This window comes from Armigeres subalbatus, chromosome 3, assembly GCF_024139115.2.
Source record: "Armigeres subalbatus isolate Guangzhou_Male chromosome 3, GZ_Asu_2, whole genome shotgun sequence".
Lineage (NCBI taxonomy): Eukaryota > Metazoa > Arthropoda > Insecta > Diptera > Culicidae > Armigeres > Armigeres subalbatus.
This window is the reverse complement of record NC_085141.1, coordinates 106951648-106975483: the sequence shown is the minus strand read 5'-3', so window position 1 is coordinate 106975483 and position 23836 is coordinate 106951648. Positions and strand designations below refer to the sequence as shown.

Below are 23836 nucleotides of genomic sequence, written 5' to 3'. Positions count from 1 at the left end.
AAATGATCTAGTCGATCAAATGTCTTTTTCGGACAAACTATGTTGGATATTTTTGACTATATTACCGTACAGTAAGCAACATTTTGACCTAATGACCTTTACTGTCAAACATCAATTTCGGCATAACGGCATTTTTGGTCTTATAACCTATTCAGCCAAACGACCACATCAGCCAAATGACGTATTGGGGAAGAGTGCTTTGACCAAATGAAATTTCTGGCCAAACTGGTTTTCGTTGTATAACCGTTTTGCCCAAACGTTCATTTCTCGCTTAACTTTTCAAAAGGACCTAAGTAACATTTTTTTCATGAATTAATTTGAATAGCGCAATCAACAGAACAACATGAAAGCTATTGATTGCAGTACTCAAATTAAATCATGAAAAAAATGTTACTTAGGTCCTTTTGAAAAGTTAAGCGAGATTTCGATCAAATACAATTCTGCTGGATGATTTTTGACTTAACGTATTATTCGGCTTAATGGCTTTCGCCAAATGATTTTCGGTCAAACGACCCTTCTTCTTTTTAATAATATTGTTTTGAATTTTGCCGACGAATTTATAATGGGCAATACAATAAATTTCCTGTACAAATCCTTTAAAAATCCGATTTTTTCGTTGAAATATCAAATAGTTTACCGTAAAAAAAAAATCACGTAGGAGCTCTGAACAATTTTGGTCTAGATTGCATAAAATTCACCTCGGAAATTCCGAAGAATTTTCCATAGAAAATTAGAAAATAATCCCGTGTAAATTCCAATGATATTCTTATGAAAATTACGATCAACTCGCTGTTGAAATCTAATTTTGTTTTGTTGATGTCCACATTTTTAACAATCTCCCGCGGAAAATCTGATGAATTTTCTGTGTATATTTCGAAGAATACTCAACAGAAACTTTCCGTGGATTTTCCGAACACTTTCTTGTAGCAACTCAAACAATTTTCTTTGGAATTTCCAAAGTGCTTCCTTGGAAATTCCGAAGAATTCAGAAAAATATATAAGTCGATTCAAGTACGAGACACTGAAGACGACCACACAGTTGTGGTCGAAATACGTATCTGCAAAGATAACGAAAATTAACTAGTGGAATTAAATGGAGAGTACTTAATTCGTCTTAGACGGTCCGAAGAATTATCAAAACTTCAAAGTAGTTGCCATGGAAAGTCCGAAAATAATTTTCAAATTAATATTTTATTCAAAATCAGAGAATTTTCGAGAGAATTATAGTATCGTGCTAAGCCAAATTAGGAAATGAATGCTTAGATTTATTTAGTGGGATACTTAGTTATGTATCCACATCTGCCACGCGTATACGCAGATAGAGAATAGCCACCCTATAACCAGAGACCGGCGGAGTGAAAAACTGACGAAATGGCAACGTATGAAAATGCATGAAATCGTGAAAATATGACTGGCAGCACTCGACCTTTTTGCTTGCTTCTTATGGATGCAAAATGTAATCAAGTCGAATTGGAACCGCTTTTGACGGTCTTCGCCGATCTCTTATTGTAGTATTTCTAATAGAGAATTGATATTACCAGACCAACATTTGAAAATAGCGTAAAAGCCAAAAGTTATTGCTTCTTATTCTTCGTCTACATAAATATACACACGCATTTGCACACATTTTTACCAATCTGTTTATTTATGAGGCTCGGATGTTTAATAATAAACTCTACGGAGTAGACAAAATAAGAAATAATAGAACTTATTATTCCGAAGAAGTTTCAGAAACATTTCTGCGTGAGGTCTTCTTTTGTGGGGATCGGTCCATTGATCCTTCAGTAACCAAACGATCCCGTCGCTGACTCGTAGACTGCGCTAGTTGCTTTTTATCCTCTTCCTCTCTCATTTTTCTGTAGGAGTATGTGTAGCCCATGATTCCTTTCTTCACGAACCAGATCCGATCTGTATTATTCTTGAATGTCATAGTTTCTGCTAGTTTTTCGCGTTCCACCATTAAATCAGGAATTTCAAATCGTTCCATTCGTTCAATTGAATCGGTAGACGGTATCAAATCCAATCACTTCTTCCTTGCTGCATCAAAACCGATAAGGACACCGGAATACGATTTCCGTTGCCCACTTTGCCTTGCCATATTCGCCTCTTTCTTTCCGATTGATTGTTCCTTTTGATCGTTCATTTTTGTTCTTTATGGACACGCGTCCTTCCGGTGACCTTCCGCTCGGCACATGAAACATTTGTTACCCAAATCCTGGTAGAATACCTTTTCTTTCCATATAGCAAACATTTGCTCACTAGAAGAATACTGAGCACCAGATTTGTATTTCAGAATGAATTTCATAGACCCATATCTAACGCAAGATCAATGTACTTCGTTTAATAAGCTTCTACAACACGATCGATTCAGCACTAAATAATTTTACGCTCTTCGGTGCACACGTTAGTTTTATCACTTCGCGTTCTCTAACACTAGATATCGTGATCAGCATCAACACGACAGATTGCACACTGGTTAAACAAATTTCTGCTACGCGAGGTAGATTTTTTTCACTCACTGCCGTCCCATTATTGATTCCGCATTCATATTGTGCAAATAGTAAAAAAAATATCACATAATTTGAATTTGAATTTTGGAAACACTGAAGACGTTTTATAGAAGAAAACTACATACATATTTGTCTACTAAGAATGGGGTTATGTAGTAAGCGTTAACAGAAAAATTTGTATAACCTAGAGTTTTGAAAACAACTTTGCAATATATATGTAGTTCAGCGGCGCAGCCAAAATTTTTGATAATATAAAGTATTGTTTAAGGCTGTGAACCATTCCACGGATTTGTTTAACTTTTAGTTAAAAATTGACAGTTCGATGATTATTTCGCCGTGGTTAAAAATAACCCTGCTCCGGAGCATGGTTAGATTTGACAGTTTGATAGTTAAACTTTGTTCGCGAGAAAATTGGCGCCAAATCCATTTCGTTCCAAATAACTATCAATCTGTCAAAACTCAAATGGGTCGGCTTCGGAGTAAAATTTTAACTACGATGGGAAAATAACCATCGGAATGTCAAATTTTAACTAAAAGTTAAACGAATCGGTGGAATGGTTCACAGCCTAAGTTTAGATTTGTTTCGAAATACCGCGAAATTCCGTTAAATTTCGTTTGAAGCTAGTTTTTCCTAGCGAAATTTTTGTATTTTTACGAAACGAAACGAAATCAAGAAATCAGATTTCGCCATGCTCAAATTCCGCGAAATTCCGCGGAATTTCGTTTCGAACCAACTGAAACGAAATTTTTAGAAATACTGCATATGCTTAGTCGTGCCACTGACCTGAACTAGACATGGAAGTAGAAAACTGGTAATGTATTGGTGCCAAATGCTGGTAGTTTATATCCTCCAGTAGAAAAATTCATTCATATGATAATAAATTTGATTAATTGGGTTGTTTAGCAGAGAAAAAAATGAGTTTTTTCTAGTTTAACATAACCCTAGCAACACAATTCAAGTTGATTTGGTTGAAATAACTCATATATGACCAAATTTGGTCATATATGAGTATTATAAACTGATTTACAACATGTGTGTTGCTTGGGAAAAGAGCATGCTTTTTTGCTTTTCAACACATTTTTATTTTGTATGTAAACCTTTTATTTACATATTTGTCAGAGTGGATGTAATTATTTTAATTATTTTTTTATTTATTATTTAAATCCACTCTGATGTTTGTATAGCAAACAATAAGCCATTTCAATCGATAGAATGACAGTCAGCCCATGTAGCATAAGAACAAATTTTTATTCCCATATTAATTTAAAATGCAAATTAAAAATAGTTCCTGGGTACCAAAAATTCTGAAAAATTGGGGTTAGGCTCAGTTTTTTATGCAGATTCAGAATATGTAAAAACATATATACCCATAAACAACCCGATTATCAAAACTAGCTTAAAACAAAAAATGATTTTTTGCCCTTGATATCAGTTTTATGTCATGTAAACAGATAGGCAAAAGCATTTAAACTCATTGCAAAACAAATTTAACCCTCATGCGGAATGAATTTTTGTCTGTCTACCCTTATAGGCTCGGAAACTACTGAACCTATCGGCATGAAAATTTGTATGTAAGGAAGAGTGCGACAGGATAATCTACTATGAATTACATCCCCGCAACTTCGACGTCGTAGCGCTGGACAGGACAGAAAGTGTGGAAAAGTGGGCATCGAGCGGCTACCTTTTACCAAACGAACTGGGAACCGGCTTCATAGTGCTTCGAAAGGTGCGCCATCGTGTGATTGGGTGGCAGCCAATCAACACAAGGATGTGCAAGCTGAGGATTAAAGGCCGTTTCTTCAACTATAGCATCATCAACGTGCACTGCCCATACGAGGGAGCTCGTGGGGCAGTACCAGGCGGGTTTTATGGGCGAACGCTCCACCACGGACCAGGTGTTCGCCTGGGAGGGAGCTCTCGATACTACACACCAAATTAATATATACTGTCATCATACACCAAGTAAATTTTCAACAAGAATAAACAATCAGCGTAGGCGCCACTTGAAAAGACTAAATTTCGTTTTGCGTGTTATTGTTGTTATACTGCCTTCAAACATTTTCTTGCCGAGAGATTCGTTTTCGGCTCACACTGACAGCTGGATTTCGGCTTGGCTTGACACACACATTTTTTGAATCTGTTTCTCCCTCCCAGGTGTTCGCCATTCGCCAAGTACTGCAGAAATGCCGCGAATACAACGTGCCCACACATCATCTATTCATCGACTTCAAAGCCGCATATGATACAATCGATTGGGACCAGCTATGGCAGCTAATGCACAAACACGGATTTCCGGATAAACTGACACGGTTGATCAAAGCGACGATGTATCGGGTGATGTGCGTAGTTCGAGTTTCAGGGGCATTATCGAGTCCCTTCGGAACCCGCAGAGGGTTACAGACCAGTAGTCCTCTACGGACACGAGACCTGGACGATGCTCGTGGAGGACCAACGCGCACTTGGAGTTTTCGAAAGGAAAGTGCTACGTACCATCTATGGTGGGGTGCAGATGGCGGATGGTACATGGAGGAGGCGAATGAACCACGAGTTGCATCAGCTGTTGGGAGAACCATCCATCGTTCACACCGCGAAAATCGGACGACTGCGTTGGACCGGGCACGTAGCCAGAATGTCGGACAGTAACCCGGTTTAAATGGTTCTCGACAACGATGCGACGGGCACAAGAAGGCGAGGTACGCAGCGGGCAAGGAGGATCGATCAGGTGGAAGATGACTTGTAGACCCTCCGTAGACTGCGTGGTTGGCGACGTGTAAAGCCATGGGCCGAGCCGAATGGAGAAGACTCTTATATACCACACAGGTCACTTCGGCCTTAGTCTGAATAAATAATAATAATTATCGCATAACCACAAGGTCTTCTTATTTCAAATATATTTGCTAAATCCAAAGATTTTATAGTTCTATTTATTTCTATGGAATCGAGTACAGTATCCCCCCGCTTATCCGGACCTCGCTAGTCCGACGACTCGTTAGTCCGGATCTCGCTAATTCGGAATTTTCCGGATTAAAAAGTACAGTATACCCCCGCTGATCCAACAAATCTCGCTTAACTTTTCAAAAGGACCTAAGTAACATTTTTTTCATGAATTAATTTGAATAGCGCAATCAACAGAACAACATGAAAGCTATTGATTGCAGTACTCAAATTAATTCATGAAAAAAATGTTACTTAGGTCCTTTTGAAAAGTTAAGCGAAAAATCTGTTAACATTTCAAAAGGACCTAAGTAACATTTTTTCATGAATTAATTTGAATAGCGCAATCAACAGAACAACATGAAAGCTATTGATTGCAGTACTCAAATTAAATCATGAAAAAATGTTATAAATCACTGAAAAGTTAAGCGAGAAATGTATGACCGGACTATCGGGGTTTCTCTCGTTAATCCGACTGTCAAATCCATACAAATGAACCAAAACAAAATCACAGCACAAATTTGAAAACTGACAGCATAATGTATTTAAATGGGTGTTGCTACTTTTTAATCCGGAAAATTCCGAATTAGCGAGATCCGGACTAACGAGTCGTCGGACTCTCGGTCGGACTAGCGAGGTCCGGATAAGCGGGGGGAAACCCCGATAGTCCGGCCATATATTTGTCGGATCAGCGGGGGTATACTGTACACGCCCGTTTAAAATCACTCAGAGACTGAGTGAAATTGTATTGCCGTCTCTTTTTTTCTCACGGAAATCTTACTCAATTTTCGTAAAAAGTGGAACTACTCAAATTTTGAGTAGTTCCACTTTTTATGAAAATTGAGTAACTTTTCCGTGGGAAAAAAAGAGACGGCAATACAATTTCACTCAGTCTCTGAGTGATTTGAAACGGGTGTATAGTTACCATACTGAGTATTGATAAGAGAAAAATCGCTTTTGTTATGATTTGATACGCTTTTAAAATAGATAACGCTTAAGGTGTGCCGGATTGACCCAAGAAAAATCTGGTCACTTTACCCTAAGCAGATATCGGTAAGCACTTCCTCTAGGGGTCCAAAATGAAACATTTACCCTATACTGGCAAAATGCAACAAACCCGCCTCTGACAGCCAAAAGGTTTGAATCTTTTCTAAAAAGGTGCATGCCCGCGTTGCCCGCACACACACGCATCATGCTAACAAAATTTGTTACGTACCAAACTGTCAAAAGACAAAATTAGCAAAAACTGTTATTGTTTTGAAACGTGCGTTCCGTTTGATATCGTTGTCATTGCCGGTAAATTAGGAACATCAAATTTAAAATATTTAAGTAGGAATTATTTAATTTAATTGGTAGACGACATGAGTTTCGCCGGACCCAAGACCTACATAGAAGAAGGAGATACGGTCATCCTGTATCTCACGGTAACAAACATTTACGCCATCGAGGCAGTTCCACAGATCAAGAACAAGAAAGGAGAACTCGTGGAGTACGTTTTTCAGACGAACTTTGGTGCTTTGAAAGTGAAGGACATCATCGGTGTCCAATATGGATCGAAGGTTTGTTTCACTTATAAATAAATATATAAAAAGAATTAACTTTGATCGTTTCACTACAGGTGGAACTATCGAAAGGTTGGGCATACGTTCTTCAGCCCAATCCGGAACTGTGGACACAAACCCTGCCGCACCGAACGCAAATTCTCTACACACCGGACATCAGCATGATTCTGTATCAGCTGGAAATTAAACCCGGAAGTGTGGTGATTGAATCGGGGACAGGGTCCGGTTCGTTGTCCCACTATTTTTTACGGGCCATTCGCCCCAGTGGATTCCTGCATACGTATGACTTCCACGAGGAACGGGTACAAAAGGCGCAGGATGAGTTCAATAGCCACGGGTTGGGTGATTTTGTTAAGGTAACGCACAGAGATGTTTGCGAGTTAGGCTTCGGCGAAGAAGTTAATGGAAAAGCTGATGCCGTATTTTTGGATCTTCCGGCTCCGCAGCTGGCCATTCCACATGCGGTAAAAGCCATGAAAGAATCGGGTTCGTAGTTTTACGGCTTTGAAACATTTACATTTTCGATAAGTCAGGATTTGCTTTTAGGTGGCCGGCTATGCTCATTTTCACCTTGCATCGAACAATCCCTGCGGGTTTGCGAGACCCTGGGTCAAAACGGGTTCGTGGATATCGTAAATCTTGAAGTGCTCCAAGTGGAAGACATCGTACGAACAAAGAACGTTCCAGTGATGGATTTGGAGTTCTTGAAGCACAAGAAATCCGATGCAGATACAAAGGATTCTAAAACACCGAAGGAAACGAAGAAATATATCACTTCCAGCGCACCGAACTCAATGGCTGGCCACACCGGATATTTGACGGTGGCCGAACTACCGCCATCATTTGCTAGGTAATTGTGATTTCTGGTATTACAGTTTATATAATAAGCCTCAGTATTTTAAATTTACTCCAGCTTCTTCGAAAGCCTTATTAGGTTCCTGTCCTTCAATAGCTTCCAATGTAGTTAACCCCTGATTTAACTTATTATTTAATCAATAAAAAGCGTATCAATTGCGACTACAAAGCACTTTCTTTCCGTTTCAAATTCCTTTATACTCTTTCTTGACCAGATCTAAAGTTTTGTAACTGAGAGGTGAGTCAGCCAAGGGCTGAAAACCTTTCAAAGACAAAAAAAAAGTTTTGTAGCTAGCAGGCTCCTGTTGATCAATAAAATTACAAAGAACGGCCATGCAGAGGGTAGCTGAGTTTGATTTACGGTCCAGACTAGAGAATTTTCGGGCTGGAAGTTTTGTCAATTTATATGAACATAAAAGTATCATCGTGATAGCCTCACGGTCACGATAATCAAATGCCAAAAATATTACCTAGTTTGGAAACCTTGCAGTTCTTCTTCTTATTGGCATAACATTCCCACACTGGGACAGAGCCGCCCCGCAGCTTAGTGTTAGTTCAGCACTTCCACAGTTATTAACTGCGAGGTTTCTAAGCCAAGGTACCATTTTTGCATTCGCATATCATGAGGCTAACACGATGATACTTTTATGCCCAGAGAAGTCGAGACAATTTCCAATCCGAAAATTGCCTAGACCGGCACCAGGAATCGATCCCAGCCACCCTTAGCATAGTCTTGCTTTGCAGCCGCGCGTCTTACCGCTAGTCTAAGGAGGGCTCTCATTGACTACGTACATATGATCTGTTTTAAATTAACATCTTTTCACCTCTAAGGATTTCTTTCAACACTTATTTCGGCTTATTTAGTAATCTGAACATATATTACGTAACGATAAAAAACAACTGATAATACAATAGTTAAAACCACGGAAACCAACCGGCATAGGTAATACCCAATACAGCTCCACTAGTGGCGGTTTTCAACAAGCACTGAACCTGCTGTTCCACTGTTAGATTTCCCGACTCCAACGGTGGATCGTTCACTTGCAGAAGCTTCAAATAGCCTTCCAGGATTTCCCGGGTGCAACCTACCTGTCCAAGTCGTAACTCTTCAGCAATCAAAACTTTTGGATTGGCCCCATTCAACTTCCGAATCGCAATATTGATCCGCGCCTGAGGATCCCACCGCAGTTCGGGTTTGTCCTCGTACTGTGGAAATCTCTGCTGTGCTGCCTCCAACCAATCCAACGTCGGCTCCCGCACAAACACCTCCAGACAAGATTTCAACAACTTGCGCGAGTCCCTCAGACACCGTAGCGTGTAAACCATGCACATGTGCATTACGCCGGACGTACGCATCGGCTCCATAACGTTGACAAACTGTGGCGTCAACCGGAACGGAACCATCTCGGGGATGCCCTGATCCCGTATTCCGGCACCGAAAGCAATTCCGAAATCAACTCCGGTCAGTTTCCCACTACTATGGTCAATTAACACGTTGGACGTGTTGCGGTCACCGACCCCCAACACCCAACAGGAGGCATTCATCGTCATCAGACTCTTCGCGAAGTTGGCTCGCAAGCTGTAGAACGATTCCGCGGACACGGCCATTTCGAACAGTGCTCGCTTGAAGGTGTCCTCCTTGATTTTGTACCTTAGTTCATTGAATTTGAGCGCAATCTGTTGATGAAGATATGATAAATAAGTTCTTAGTTTCATAGATTTTCTATTTCCTCTAGAGATTACACGAAATAATGAATAAGACATGTTTATTTAGACTCAGATACCTTAAATGATTCTCTAAAAGCAGAATAATATAGAATAGACCTTCAAGTTTTATAACGCACTTGAAGAGCATAATATACTCTTCAAGAGTGTTATAAAACCAAAATATTACTAGGAAAATTATTATCCGACCGATATATGAGAAGGTGTTGTAATTGTAGAAGTAAAACTGAAGCGAAAGGCATTGCGGATGTTTTGACCGGAGTGGCTCTGGTAGCAGCAGAAGATAAAGCCAAGTTCGAGGAGAAACACCGGATTGCAAAAGCGTTGCTGGTGGGGTGTCTATCGGACGAGTGCCTCAAAATCGTTCGAGAGAAGACGACCACGAAGGATATGTGGGCCAGCTTAGAGACGACATATGCAAAGAAATTCGTGGCAAGCCGAACAATCATTCGGAAGCAGTTGGCTCGTTTAAGGATGACGGACACATCTGTTGGAATTTGATGGACCGGTAAGAAGATTGATGACCGCTGGTGCGACGCTGATCTGGTATCGCAATTATTTTTAACGTTGTCAGACTCTTTTGACCCTCTAGTCACGGCCTTGGAGAATGTAGCGGAAGAAGAATTAAACTTGGATCTCGTCAAACAACGTCTGTTGGCCGAGAAAAGCAAACGATCCTATCGGCAAGGTGATTCCGTTGAAGACTGCAGCTTTTACCAGTGACTCGAAGAAGAAGTTCTCAAAATTCCTCGGAAAGTGCCATCGATGTGGTCGTCGGGGACATATGAAGAAAGATTGCCGCCAACGGGAAGCCAATTCAACGAAGAAGAATGCTGTGAGTTTCTTGGCTGATGTCAATGTTGCGGAGAAGAGGCCAGGGCGTATCGTATTCAAACTCGATTCCGTTTGCAGTAACCACTTGGTATGTGACAAGACCGTATCCACTATTCTGAAGAATTTATCAAATCCTGTGGAAATCAGGTTGCCAAGAAAGGAGAAGCAATGATCCCTGGTCAAATTGGTGAAATTATCGCAATCAGCAACAAGGGCGTACCGTTCAACATTAAAAACGTGTTTTACGTCCCTGAATTACGTGAAAATCTCATGTCGGTCAAGAAAATGAGAAATGCAAGTATAGATGTGCTTTTTCCCGAGAACGTTGCAGTGTTGAAGAAGGAAGGTTGGCTACTGGACAGATCCGTGGTAATTTGTATGAACTCGATCTGTCGTTTCAAGAAGTTCAAGCAAACTATAGTGAGGTAGGAATTGGAAACTTGTGGCACCGTCGACTCGGGCATATTGGACAACATGGCCAGGAAAGGTATGCTGAAAGGCATGAATGAATAATCAAGTAAGATCGATTTTTGTAACACCTGCGTACAAGCTACGCGATGCCGAAAACCCCGTTTAATGGAACGAGAATTCGGGCCAAACGGCCGTTGGTGCGTATCCACTCGGATGTATGTGGACCTCACTTCTCCATGATTTACTTGTGGTATAGAAAGTCTGGCGTGTTCAAGAAATTCAAAGAATTCGTAGCGAGTTGTGTTGAAGTTCAAGTAGGCGACCTATTCGAAAATAATCAAGCAAGCGATGAATTATCACAGTAGCGTCAGTAATGTAGAATAAATACAGGAGGAGCAAAAAAAAATTCATTCTTTGTTCAGACGTTAAACAGATAACATGTCTTTTAATGCGATCTACGACAACTCTAATATCCAAGAGGTTATGGACCTATGAACAGTTGAACTTTTTTTTCAAGAATCACTAAAGCTAACCGGTCGAAACTTTGGGTGAGCTCAAGATGGACGCCAACAAGGTCATTTTGGAACGCCTGAACAACGCCAACTATGAGAGATTCAGAACTGAAATGTTGCTGATTAGAGAATCGTTATGGAAGTTTATTTCGGAACAAGCGCCTGAACCAATAACCACCGACTGGAAGTCTGGGGACGATCGGGCAAGGGCCACTATCGCGTTATTTGTTGAAGATAGTCAACATTCAATCATTTTCAATTGCAAAAGCGCAAAAGAAACATGGGAAGCTTTGATAAAGTACCATCAAAATGCGTCGGTAACATCGAAGGTCACTATACTCAAACAAATTTGTCAAATGGAATACCGAAATGGAGACAGTATGGAACAACATATTCAAGCTATGGAATTACTGTTCTCTCGTTTATCAAACGCTGGTCAAAAACTAGATGCGCAACTTATGGTAGCCATGGTTTTGAGGAGTTTGCCTGACACGTATGATACTTTGACGACGGCGTTAGAAAGTCGCTTGGACAATGAACTCACGATGGAACTTGTGAAAGCAAAACTTATCGACGAATCTTTAAAGCGCTCCAGATGTATTAGCATTGGGGAGTCCATCTTGAAGATTGAAACCGGCAAGAAAAGAATTCTGTGCCATTTTTGCAACAAACCTGGTCATATCAAGAAAGAATATCCATTGCTACAGCGTCAAGTTCATAATCGAAATCCTGATATTCGTCAAACCAATCATATCAAGAAACCAAAGCCAAAAGCTCGTGTAGTCCATGAAGAATACAACGGTCAACCGTTTTGTTTTGCAATTGTTAATCAAGAAACTGCTAAGAATTATTGGGTCGTTGATTCCGGAGCTAGTTGCCATATGTGTAGTGAATTGGATTTTTTCAAAAAAATACTGGAATGACCGTTACATTGGCAGATGGTAATGAAGCTGCAGTAGCAGGAAGAGGCAGTGGTAATCTGATTTGTATGGATGATGCACAAAATCAAAATGAGGTGAAGCTTACAGAAGTATTACATGTACCAAAGCTGGATGCACATCTGGTTTCTGTTGGAAGACTTACCGAAAAAGGTGCAGATGTTCTGTTCACTGAAAATACTTGAAAAATTATGAAAAATGGAAGAATCGCTGCTGTTGCAAGTAAGAAAGATGGATTATATCGTTTACATATCCTGGAGAGAAAGGCACTAAGGGCTAATATGGGACACCCTGTTAACTGCATTCATGAATGGCACAAGAAATTAGGACATCGGGACTCGGAAGCTATAAAGAAGCTAGTACGAGACAACCTTGCAACTGGAATTCAAATAAGAAAATGTAGTATTGACGAGAAATGTGAATGTTGCTTAGAGGGGAAGCTGTCTAGGTTACCATTTCCAAAAACCGTTGGTGAACAATCAAAGAAAATGCTTGATGTAGTACACACGGATGTTTGTGGTCCCATGAAGCCTATTTCGCCTGGCGGAATTCGATATTTTATGACGAAGATAGATGACCACACGAGATTTACGAAAGTATATTTTCTGAAACGAAAAGATGAAGTACCAGAGAAGATCCAGGAGTATTTTTTTTTTTGTTTTTATTTAAGAGACTTGCAGCCCGAGGCTGGCTCGTCTCCGAGGATCCAGGAGTACGTGCAGATGACGGAAACACGTTTTGGTAGAATTCCGACCATTATTCGTTCAGATTCAGGAGGAGAGTACAAATCGAAACATCTTGGTCGGTACTATCGTAGCAAAGGGATAACCCCACAGTATACAACAGCATACAGTACTCAGCAGAATGGAACTGCAGAAAGGAAAATAGAACTCTCGTCGAAATGGCACGTTGCATGTTAATTCAAGCTAGAGTGAATGTACGTTTCTGGGCTGAAGCTGTCAATACGGCTGCTTATCTACAAAATCTACTACCAACAAGAGCAACCAAGTTAACTCCATACGAAGCATGGTTTGGGAGAAAACCGGATCTGAAGCATGTTCGTGTTTTCGGAAGTCAAGCTTATGTGCATATACCTGACCAGAAAAGGACCAAGCTGGACTCCAAAGTCGTGAAACTTACTTTCAGTTAAAATTTACAGTTGAAATGTTTTGAAAGGGCATCAAGCGGAATGTTTGCTAGAATGCAACTGATGACCTCCTATTGATATCCGCAGATGTACCCGAATCATAAGATGAACTAACCGAACGACCTGACCGGAGCCATACGAGATGAATTACGTTCCATGGAGGAGAACAAGGTTTGGCGATTTCCAAGTTGTCCAAAGGGAGTGAAAACTCTGAAGACAAAATGGGTGTTCCGGCTAAAAGACGATGCGACAGGAAATACAGCGAAGTATAAAACAAGGATGCTCATTAAAGGTTTTTTTTTTTCAGAAGGCTTGCATTGTCCACAAGGAAACGTTTGCTCCAGTTGCAAGATTTGCCACTATCAGGCAAGTACTCGCAGCGGGTGTTCATCAAGAATTCCACTTCCATCAAATGGACGTCGAGACATGGAGTTCCTGCATGGAGAGCTGAAAAAAGAATTATACATGGTGATTCCGGATAGCGTCGCAGCTCCTCCCAGTACAGTGTGGCGTTTGTCCAAATCACTGTATGGATTGAAGTAGAAATACTAGAATAAGAGATCGGCGAAGACGCCATCTTGTTTCCAATCGAACCGTCGTAAGCGGTTCCAATTCGACTTGTTTACTTTTGGCATCCATAAGAAGCAAGCAAAAAGTTCAAGTGCTGCCAGTATTATTTTCGCGATTTCATGCGTTTTCATACGTTGCCAATTCGACAGTTTTTCACTCCGCCGGTATCTAGTTATAGGGTTGCTAGATTGAAGCAATCTCCAAGGTGCTGGAACAAAAAGTTCAACGACCGTCTATTAAATTTGGAATTCCAGTGATCACACCATGATTACTGCCTCTATGTACGTATACAATCAGGAGATGAAGTCTACATCATACTCTATGTGGACGATTTGCTAATATGTAGCTGGGAAAAAGCTGGAAACGATAGAGAAACTGGAGAAAGCATAAAGTTCAACATTTTCCAAGACAGACTGCGGAGAAGTCAATCGTTTCTTGGATATGAAGCTCCAACTTCACCGGACAAAAAATTCAATAAGCCTTTGCCAAGATGCGAACATCGAAAAACTGTTGGTGCGCTACAATATGGTGGATTGTAACCCTACCAAGACGCCTATGGATAAGAGCCTGCGTGCTTCGCGAGATGGTGAAACAACCAAGGAACCGTACCGCGAGCTTCTGGGTACAATCATGTACATAATGCTGTGCACCAGACGTGATCTGTGTTATCCCGTCGGATTCCTGGGCCGTTACCAACAAAATCTAACAACAACTGATTGGCAGTGCCTCGTAGCGTATTGTACGATACCTGAAAGGAACGTAAGCGAAGACCTTAAATACGTTCGTGATGACTCGGCTGAACCGTTAGTCGGATATGCTGACGCCGACTGGGCATCGGATGCAGAAGACAGGAAGTCAGTCAGCGATTATTTGTTCACAGTATTCGGTAACGCTGTATCATGGTCGAGTAAGAAGCAGATGACAGTTGCCACATCTTCAAGTGAAGCAGAAAACGTGTCCCTTAATTCTGCTGTCTCGGAAGCTATCTGGCTTCCAGGAGTGATGGAAGACCTCCAGCTGAGGCGGCCATCGGATCCAGTCGCAATATACGAAGATAACCAAGGAGCGATAGGCATGGTAAACAATTGCGAAAACAAACGATCGAAGCACATAGAACGAATAGTATTGAAGTATGTGCGAACCGAGGACCAGTTAGCGGATCTGTTTATCAAACCGGTGGACGCCAGACACTTCAAGAAACTGTGCCAAGGTATTGGATTATCCGATTGAGAGGGAGTGTTGGCGCAATAATCAATCGGTCGTAGCGCTTACGTTGTTATGGGAGCTACATAGCTTGTTAGTAGCTTGTTAGGAAAATAAATAATTTCCACGCTCATTCCTACCTTGAACACCGTACTGTTAAGTGTTAAGAACGTTACACTTAATAAACTTTTATTCTGTTAAAAATTCTGACTTCATTCGAAGTTCCGACTCGTCTCTCAAGCATTTAATTGTGTACGCTACTGAATAGTTTCAGCGCATAGTAAATAATAATTGTAGGTTGTGCAAAAGAGTTTTACTTTTATTTTATTTTTATTTTTTATTATTTGATTATTTAAAAATGGGTTGCCCCATTCAAGATAAATTATTCAAATCTAATCAAACGTGGTCAAACTTTTCATTGTAAAGCCCCAAACGCAATACAACGGAACGGCGACGGAAGCGGAAAATCTGACAGAAAATATATGGGCTAACTGTCAAATTTGCCGTTTCCGTCGCCGTTCCGTTGTATTGCGTTTGGGGCTTAAATATGTTAAATGGCTCTAAAATATTCTTTGAAGTCTTATAGTTATAATATGTGTACTTGGTCAAGATTAAAGACATAAACAAGGTCAAGACATAAACAAAAACATAAATATTTTATTTTAAAATATTTGTTTTTAAAAACTTTTTTTTTCTAATGCTGATTTCTTATCATGAAAAGTTTTCACCAACTATTGCTAATTTATCTGTATTTCAGATTCATTTTATTTTTATAATATTTTATAGTGCAAACTCTTTTGTTGGACTAGTTTAACAGTGTGCGGGATTATTTAAAGAGCAAAGGCATAATAGCGGTAAAATTAAGGAGTGCTCATCTTGCCCCGTCCTCCTCTACTCCACAAAACGAGAAAATAAAATTCAAACAGATTTTTTGGTTTTGTAATTATCTTTATCCTATAAGTATTTTTCAAAAATCTTGTTCGCATGTATAAAAACCCAGATTAATCCACCTAGCAGTGATGATGCCTTTCTCGTGCATTATAAAATATATTGAAAAAATCACATTAGAAAGGTCAAAAAAGCTCTTTGGGGAATAGATCACATTTTTCGATCATTTTTAATATTTTTGCCTTGCCACCATTCAAAAAATTGTTCTTTGAATTTTCAAGGGGACCTTTGGGGAAAAACAATTTTTCAATAATTCCGAAAAGCAATGATCAGGCCCATTTCCAATAGCAAACAATTCCCGTCGAATGCAACTTGTTGCGAGTAAATCGGATAATTCTAAGTTCTAAAAAGTGTGCCTACAAAATTTGTACACATACACAAAAAAACAGACGTCACCTCAGTTTGTCGAGCTGAGTCGATCGGTATATGGGTCTATGGGTCTCCGGGCCTTCTATCAAGTTTTTTTAGCAATCATATAGCCTTTCGGTACAACTTTGTTGTACGAGAAAGGAAAAAATGTATATGTTACAAATATGCGATCGTGCGATAGTACAATGATTAGCGATAGTAAATACAATGATTAGCGCAACGGCGCGTTTTAAAAAATACATATGGATTAAAATTCGCTATGTTTCCAACTTTCCTGATTCCCACGTAGTGTTTTTTCACCAATGTAATATTAAAGTTCAATAATACTAGTTGTATGTCATACATTGATTTTGCATCCCTTTGTGTAATAATTGTACAAGTACATTTGTGAAAATGAAACCAACAATTCACATAAATATAAATGAAAAAAGCCGCATAATATGGAGGTGTATGATATCACCCATATGCCCAAACTACATCATCATTCCACCCAAACCAACCAAACCACCCAAACCAAAAAGCAGTGGCTAACTGCACGCCTCTTCTTTCCATCCAAAGCATGAAATAAAATGGCAGCAAACGTTACGAGCGCACGAGAAAGCATGTACCTACGTAGGTATGCGATTTTTATTTCCAACGATGAAACTTTTACAGCTGTGTTGATGCGAGCGGATGAAGTCATCGGCTTCGGGTCTCTAGCGCGTGTGTGTTCGTCCATTAGTTTTCGTATTCCACATTTGAAGCTTTGGAAAACTTTGCTTGAGAGGTTAGCATCATCAATAAAGCACGAAAGAAGCAACACAAACATTCATGCTGTCAGTTATATACACGGTGCGAAATTCATTCCCCGCATGCAGAAATGCTACACCCTTAATTTGTTTTACTCAATATTGTGTGGTTACTTGCTAAGTTTTTTTTTAAACTTTATTAAAGTGTTATTTAACAAACCGTAAAATACGGTTTTTCAAGTCGGCGAAGAAGCGTGCGCGTGTGAAAAAGTTCCGAAAAAGAAGTTTTATTAAGTGCTTTGTGTGGGATACCCCCTTCTATACCAAGACGGACCTCGGTGGCAACCCGGACCGTGGAGTAGCTGGATTTTGAAGTGTCAGGAGACCGGCCAGCAATTTTTGGTGAAGCGGAGCAGAATCTTCGTCGCATCGCATCATCGTCGGAAGAAGACATCACCACGCGGCAATTGTGACAGGAAGAAGAAGAAGAACAGAAGAAGCACGGAAAGACAAATTTGAAATAATAGAAAGGATTAGAGATTTAAAAGAACAGAAAATAAAAAATAGTTTTAGCGTATAGTATAGTTATAAGTTATAAGCAGGGTGGATAACGGTAGCACCAATGAAAAACACCGAGGCAGGAAAATTGAGTAGGATGAAAAGAATAGTAGATAGCAGGAAGAACGCACATGGACGAGTAACCAGACTCCAGTCTAGGCAAGAAGATGCGAATCGTAATCAAAACACTGGTGGAACCGAAGATAGCAACAGGGATCCGCAGAATACACAACAAACCGGAACAACCGAAACAGTTATCCTGGAACTGATCGACACCGACAAGAATGGACCGAACCATCCATGCCAGATGGGAAAGCTCCTTAGAGGAAAAGGATTCAGCGCCTATACAGACATCGTCAAAATAGGGAAGTTCAGGTTTAAAATCGTCACAAACGAAATCTCTCGGCTGCGGAAACTAAAACTAGAAACCGACAACCTCAGGATATACGAACCCAAGAACAACAACCAAACCATAGTGTTCGTGAAAGGAGTACCGGAAAGCTTCGACGAGGACGAGATGGTGGAAAACATAGAAACGGATTTTCCGGTTCTAAAGGTCCAGAGAATTCGACGAATGGGAAGAAATAACGAGTTACAAGACACATCCAACATTAAGGTTACGGTAGAAGGCGGCCAAGTTCCAGATAAGGTTAGGATCTACGGTTGCTACTTTAGGGCAGAGCTTTACATTTTTCCAGTTCGACAGTGCAAAAATTGTTGGAGATACGGTCATGGGGCAAAACATTGTACCTCGAGGACGCGCTGTGCTTCTTGCGGTGGATGTCACGATGTTTCAGTCTGCAGTAAAGACACCAAAAGCCCAAACTGCAAAAGAGGACACAAAGCGGATGACCCAGGATGTCCAGAAAGACAGCGGCACAAAAGCATTCGACTAGCCATGAGAGAAAGCAAATCCCTTTCAAACAAGCGGAGGCCTACTACCCCAGACTGGAAAACCGATTCAGCATGCTGAGAGAAGAAGAAGCAGGAGATGGAGATGAAGATCCATTTCCGAGGCTGCGATGCCGGGCACCGAATATCAGCCATTCTCCAAGAAGGAGAGCATGCAAAACTGCAAGTAACCTAGAAGCACCGGAAGAAGCGACGACTATAAATGAACCGGGAATCCAGCCCACGCTCTACGACATAGGAGAAGACAAATGCCCAGAAAACCCCCTCAGAGCTACTGAGATAGAACGTCTTATTTCTTGGCTCCGAAAGGAGCTGCTTTCAGAAACCAGATCCAAGAGATGGCTGAGAGCACTGAAAGATCTTCATCTGAAAATCACAAAAAGGATTCAAACAATATCCACAGGACTAGACAGCGACCAACTTCTGATTGAAATCGGACAGGACATCCAACAAATCATCGAAGAAAATGACCATCCAAGAGGAGCTACAAGATGCAACAGCAACCAGCACAGTGGAGTGTAAAAAACTAATGATTCTACAGCACAATATCCAGAGTCTCCGACCTGTCGAAACAAGAGAAGAACTCAACCACTTCTTAACGGAGAATTCTGTGAAAGTAGCCTTGCTGCAGGAAATATGACTCAAAAAAGATGAAGGTTTCAAACTCGCTCGTTACCGATTCGAATCAACTAGAAGAAACCAAGGCTATGGAGGAGTTGGCATTCTTGTACACCAATCAATTGATTACGAAAAGCTGGCTTTCGATAATCTTCTGCCCTTAGAGGTTGTCGGAATCAAGATACTAAAAGGATTCGACCCGATCACCCTCATCTCCGTTTATGTTCCACCGGGATATGATTTGTGCAAAGAGGCAATATCCAAAATAAATGATTTCTTCGGAAGGTTAGAAGACATGGAAGGCGAGATATTAGTAGGAGGGGACTTTAATGGACATCACCGTTCGTGGGACCCCCTGTCCTCAAACTGCCATAAAGGAAACGCAATCAATGCTGCAATAGAGACGTCGAAGTTCATCCTACTCAACGATGGCTCCTCTACATGCATGTCGACGCGGGATAACAATAACACAGCTATTGATCTCACCATAGCCACAACAGGATTAGCAAATAAGCCTAAATGGAGCGTGATCCCCCAAGAATTTGGTAGTAATCACCTATCAATCATGTTTTATGAAAGAACCTACGGACAAATCATGGGATCACGAAATAAATCTCAATACGGAAGAAAAAATCATAATTGGCCGAATTAGAACGGGACACACGAATACGAAGGAAAGGAGATACAAGTGGGGACTCGAATTAGATGAAAACTGTGACTGGTGCGACGAACCGGAAGATCTTTGCCACCTCCTTTACTACTGCCCAAAGCACAATGCTGAACGTGCGGTATATACAGTACTGGAATACTGCAAACCCCTAATCAACATTCTCTCCGAGAACAACGAACAAGACCTACGGGAAATTGTATCATTTCTTAAAGCAACTAAACTACACATCTGAACACCACCCTCAAAACAACGACGGACACCAAACCACGATAACCGAAATGGCGAGATGGACCATGATTGGTCCCAGCCGTCTGTCAACAGACACCACAAAGAAAAAAAAAAAAAAGTGTTATTTTAATCTCCAGATTATGTTCAACACCGTACTTGCTAAATGGACACGGTCGATTAAAGTAGCTGTTCCTTAAATAGTTCGTTAAAGTAGTCGCTAGATTATTCGCTGTTGGTTTGAGCGAGACAGAGTATATGTCAAAAAAAAATTAACCAGCAATCTGCGATGTATTGTTCGAAATGAACGTTTATCAGAAATGGACTTTCTGCTGTACTATAGATCTCGCATAATTTATCAAAAGGACCTAAGTAACATTTTTTTCATGAATTAATTTGAGTACTGCAATCAACAGAACAACATGAAAGCTATTGATTGCAGTATTCAAATTAATTCATGAAAAAATATTACTTACGTCACTGAAAAGTTAACGAGAATTCATGAAAAAAATTTACTTAGGTCCTTTTGAAAAGTTATGCGAAATGTAATAAAATGCGTAAAGCCAAAATAGAACTTTTGGGAACTTGCAAGTGTTCTGATTGTTTAAGTTGACTTTTGTAAATTTATTGGTCAATATTTAAGAAGTGCAGTTAAAAGAAAAGTGCATACTTAGTTTTTTCAAATTTTATTCAGACTATCTTTTGAAAAGGTCAAACTTGTTTTTACTGATTTTTTCAAATGGATATAATCGAAAACGACCTTTCCTACAAAAAGTGTTGTATGGTTGACTATCGCAAAATCAGTCAAACTTTCTAATAAAACTTTTGAAAAACTCAAAATTGAACCCTACACTAAAAAAATCGATTTAAAAATTAAAAGTCGATTTGCAAAAAACGCCCTTTTCGATTTGGACGAAATTTTGTCTCAAGATAGGTGATTATGTTCCTACCAACCGTCCATACATCGCAAGCTGGGCACTTTGAAGGAAAAAATTTCTTACAAAAACTTTTTCTTGACGGAATTGTTTTTTCAGTGTCTTTAAGGGGTGGATTTAACATATGTATATGTACATAATATACTCATATTAAGTATTCATGTACAGTCAGGCAGAGTACAATGTTTTGGTCGTAACTGGTCGCAACTAGAAATACTAGAATAAGAGATCGGCGAAGACGCCATCTTGGTTCCAATCGAACCGTCAAAAGTGGTTCCATTTCGACTTGTTTACTTTTTGCTTCCATAAGAAGCAAGCAAAAAGTTCATGTGCTGCCAGTATCATTGTCATGATTTCATGCATTTTCATACGTTGCCATTTCGACAGCTTTTCACTCCGCCGGTCTCTGGTTATAGGGTGGCTAGTCGCAACTAAAGAAGCTAATAATGGAATATAATATTTTTTTTGAAGATATAAACCCCTTCTTAATATTACTCTTAATTTAAAAACAAACTATATTTAGTGACTAAATTAGACAATGTATCATAAAAATAGATTTGCTTGGGGTTCTATAACGATGGCTTTCATTGGTTTAATTTCAGATGAAAATACACTGAAAATAATTCCGACAAGAAAAAGTTTTGTTAGAAAAACTTTTTTCCTTAAAGTGCCCAGCTTGCGATGTATGGACGGTTGGTAGGGAACATAATCACCTATCTTGAGACAAAATTTCATTTAAATAAAAAGGGCGTTTTTCGCAAATCGACTTTAAAATTTTTAAACTGATTTTTTCAGTGTAGGGCTCAATTTGGATTGTTTCCGATATTTTCACTAGAAAGTTTGACTGATTTTGCGATGGTCACCCATACAACACTTTTTTGTGGGATGCGTCGTTTTTCTATTATATCCATTTGAAAATATTAGCAAAAAATTTCAGCTCTTTTCAAAGGATAGTCTAGATTAAATTTGGAAAAACATTTTTGTTTTCATTTCGGATCATCTGGTGATTTTTCATTTCTCATTTTTCATTTCTTACTTCTTACTTTTCACTCCTCACTTCGCACTTCTCACGTCTCACTTTTCACTTCTCACTGCTCACATCGGCCCATAGGGGAAAGAAATGGCAGAAATGACGCTTAACTTTTAAAAAGAACATATGTCACCTTTTTTCATGAATTAATTTGTGTACTGCAATCAAAAGCTATCATATTGGTCTGTTGCTCGCAATATTAAAATTCATTCATGAAAATATGTTTCTTATAGCCTATTCAGATTGGGCTATTTATGACTTTGTTAAGTGAGAGGGTATCCAATTATTACGAGGTGTTCAGACTGCAGCAAGATAATATATCTTGACGTTTCCATGTTTCCTCATTTGCACGCTAATACAGGGTTGAACTCAAGGAGAGTTTTAAAATTTAATTTGCGAAATCAAGCATTTGTGTGGCGACAATCGAACATTTTTTTCTGAACAAAGTTTCTACGAAAAAAAAAATAAAAAAAAAATATGAAAAGGGATTTTCGAAGAATATTTGAAGGATAATGAGCGAAGCAACATTCATTAGTTGGGTGCGTCGTTCTTCGGGGAATCAGACTATTCCTCAATTTATTTTTAAGTTTAAAAAGTATTTTGATTCTGTACTATGATCGAACGGAGATAGAAAAATTTAGATACTTTTGGGAATTCTCACAAATAAATAAAAAAAAAGGACGATTGGACCAATTTTCAAGAAATATTATCGAACTAAAATGTATTTCCACCAGTATCTCCATGTATGAAGGGCAACTCAGCAATTTATTTTTTTTTCAAAAATGGAAACTGAACCATTGCGTTCTACTCGACAATCAATGATACAGCTTCTAACAAAATCGAATCGTGTGAATGTGATATAATTTAAACTGGATTTTGGATGAATTAATGCATTACCAATCCATGTTTTATTTAAGGTTATTCTACTTTATATATACATCCCATTCAAATCGTACAGTTGTCCCACGTAAAAAATGTTGAAATCCAAAGTATATTAAGCCATTCAAGGAGCAGAATTGAAACAATTTTTGAAATCATGTTTATTCATCAAATATATTCGTTTTACAACCATTCCTACGTTTTAAATTGTCTTCCGCATTGGCCCTTGAACTTTGAAAATTTATTCGATTTGTTCTATTAAATCTACACAGCAAAAATTATTGTAAAACACATCGACGTAATTTGCGCGATGTAGTTAAAAAGCTACGTAACTGCGAAAAACAGATACAAAATTACATCAATTTTATGTGTGTTTACATCGCGTAGAAATTACACAGAAAGAATAAAATCCATCTGACATCACGTTACCTTCGTGTGATATAAAGATATAAAACATGGTATTATTACACAGAAACATGTGCAACCAGCTGGTTCCAAAATCCGAGTGTATTATTACGCATATTTTATGTAATATTGCGTTGCATGAAAATGCAATATTAAATCTGGCTGCACTTCTCTATCTCAGCTCAGTCCGACAGTCCGTGGAGGTGCCATTTTGAATTCGCGAATACGAAGATAATGCCTCTACTCACTCTTATGCCAAAATCTAATTGCTATCTGTCTGTGCGACTGTGCGTGAAACATAACCGCCATTCACCCATTCTTGTTCCTCCACAGTAAAATCCCATAAGGAAGTGTCAG

General features: G+C 39.5%; 3 protein-coding genes across 3 annotated transcripts in view; 2 read left to right on the top strand and 1 right to left on the bottom strand.

Annotated features, from left to right (window-relative positions):
• The first annotated feature begins 6680 nt into the window (after nucleotides 1-6680).
• LOC134227379 (tRNA (adenine(58)-N(1))-methyltransferase catalytic subunit TRMT61A) lies at nucleotides 6681-7894 on the top strand. Its single transcript, XM_062708797.1, has 4 exons — nucleotides 6681-6741; nucleotides 6802-7004; nucleotides 7064-7493; nucleotides 7554-7894. The coding sequence occupies exons 2-4, from the start codon at nucleotides 6807-6809 to the stop codon at nucleotides 7859-7861; spliced, it is 936 nt and encodes a 311-aa protein (XP_062564781.1). The 5' UTR covers nucleotides 6681-6741; nucleotides 6802-6806; the 3' UTR covers nucleotides 7862-7894.
• Nucleotides 7895-8718: 824 nt separating this feature from the next.
• LOC134225245 (DNA-dependent protein kinase catalytic subunit-like) overlaps nucleotides 8719-23836 on the bottom strand; it is a 145291-nt gene continuing 130173 nt past the window's right edge. The window contains exon 8 of the mRNA XM_062705157.1: nucleotides 8719-9539. Coding sequence (XP_062561141.1) covers nucleotides 8778-9539 — 762 coding nt within the window. The 3' untranslated portion in view covers nucleotides 8719-8777. The remainder of the gene's footprint in view (nucleotides 9540-23836) is intronic.
• Nucleotides 17903-18778, top strand: LOC134227967 (uncharacterized). The gene has a single exon (XM_062709681.1). The coding sequence runs from the start codon at nucleotides 17903-17905 to the stop codon at nucleotides 18776-18778; it is 876 nt and encodes a 291-aa protein (XP_062565665.1).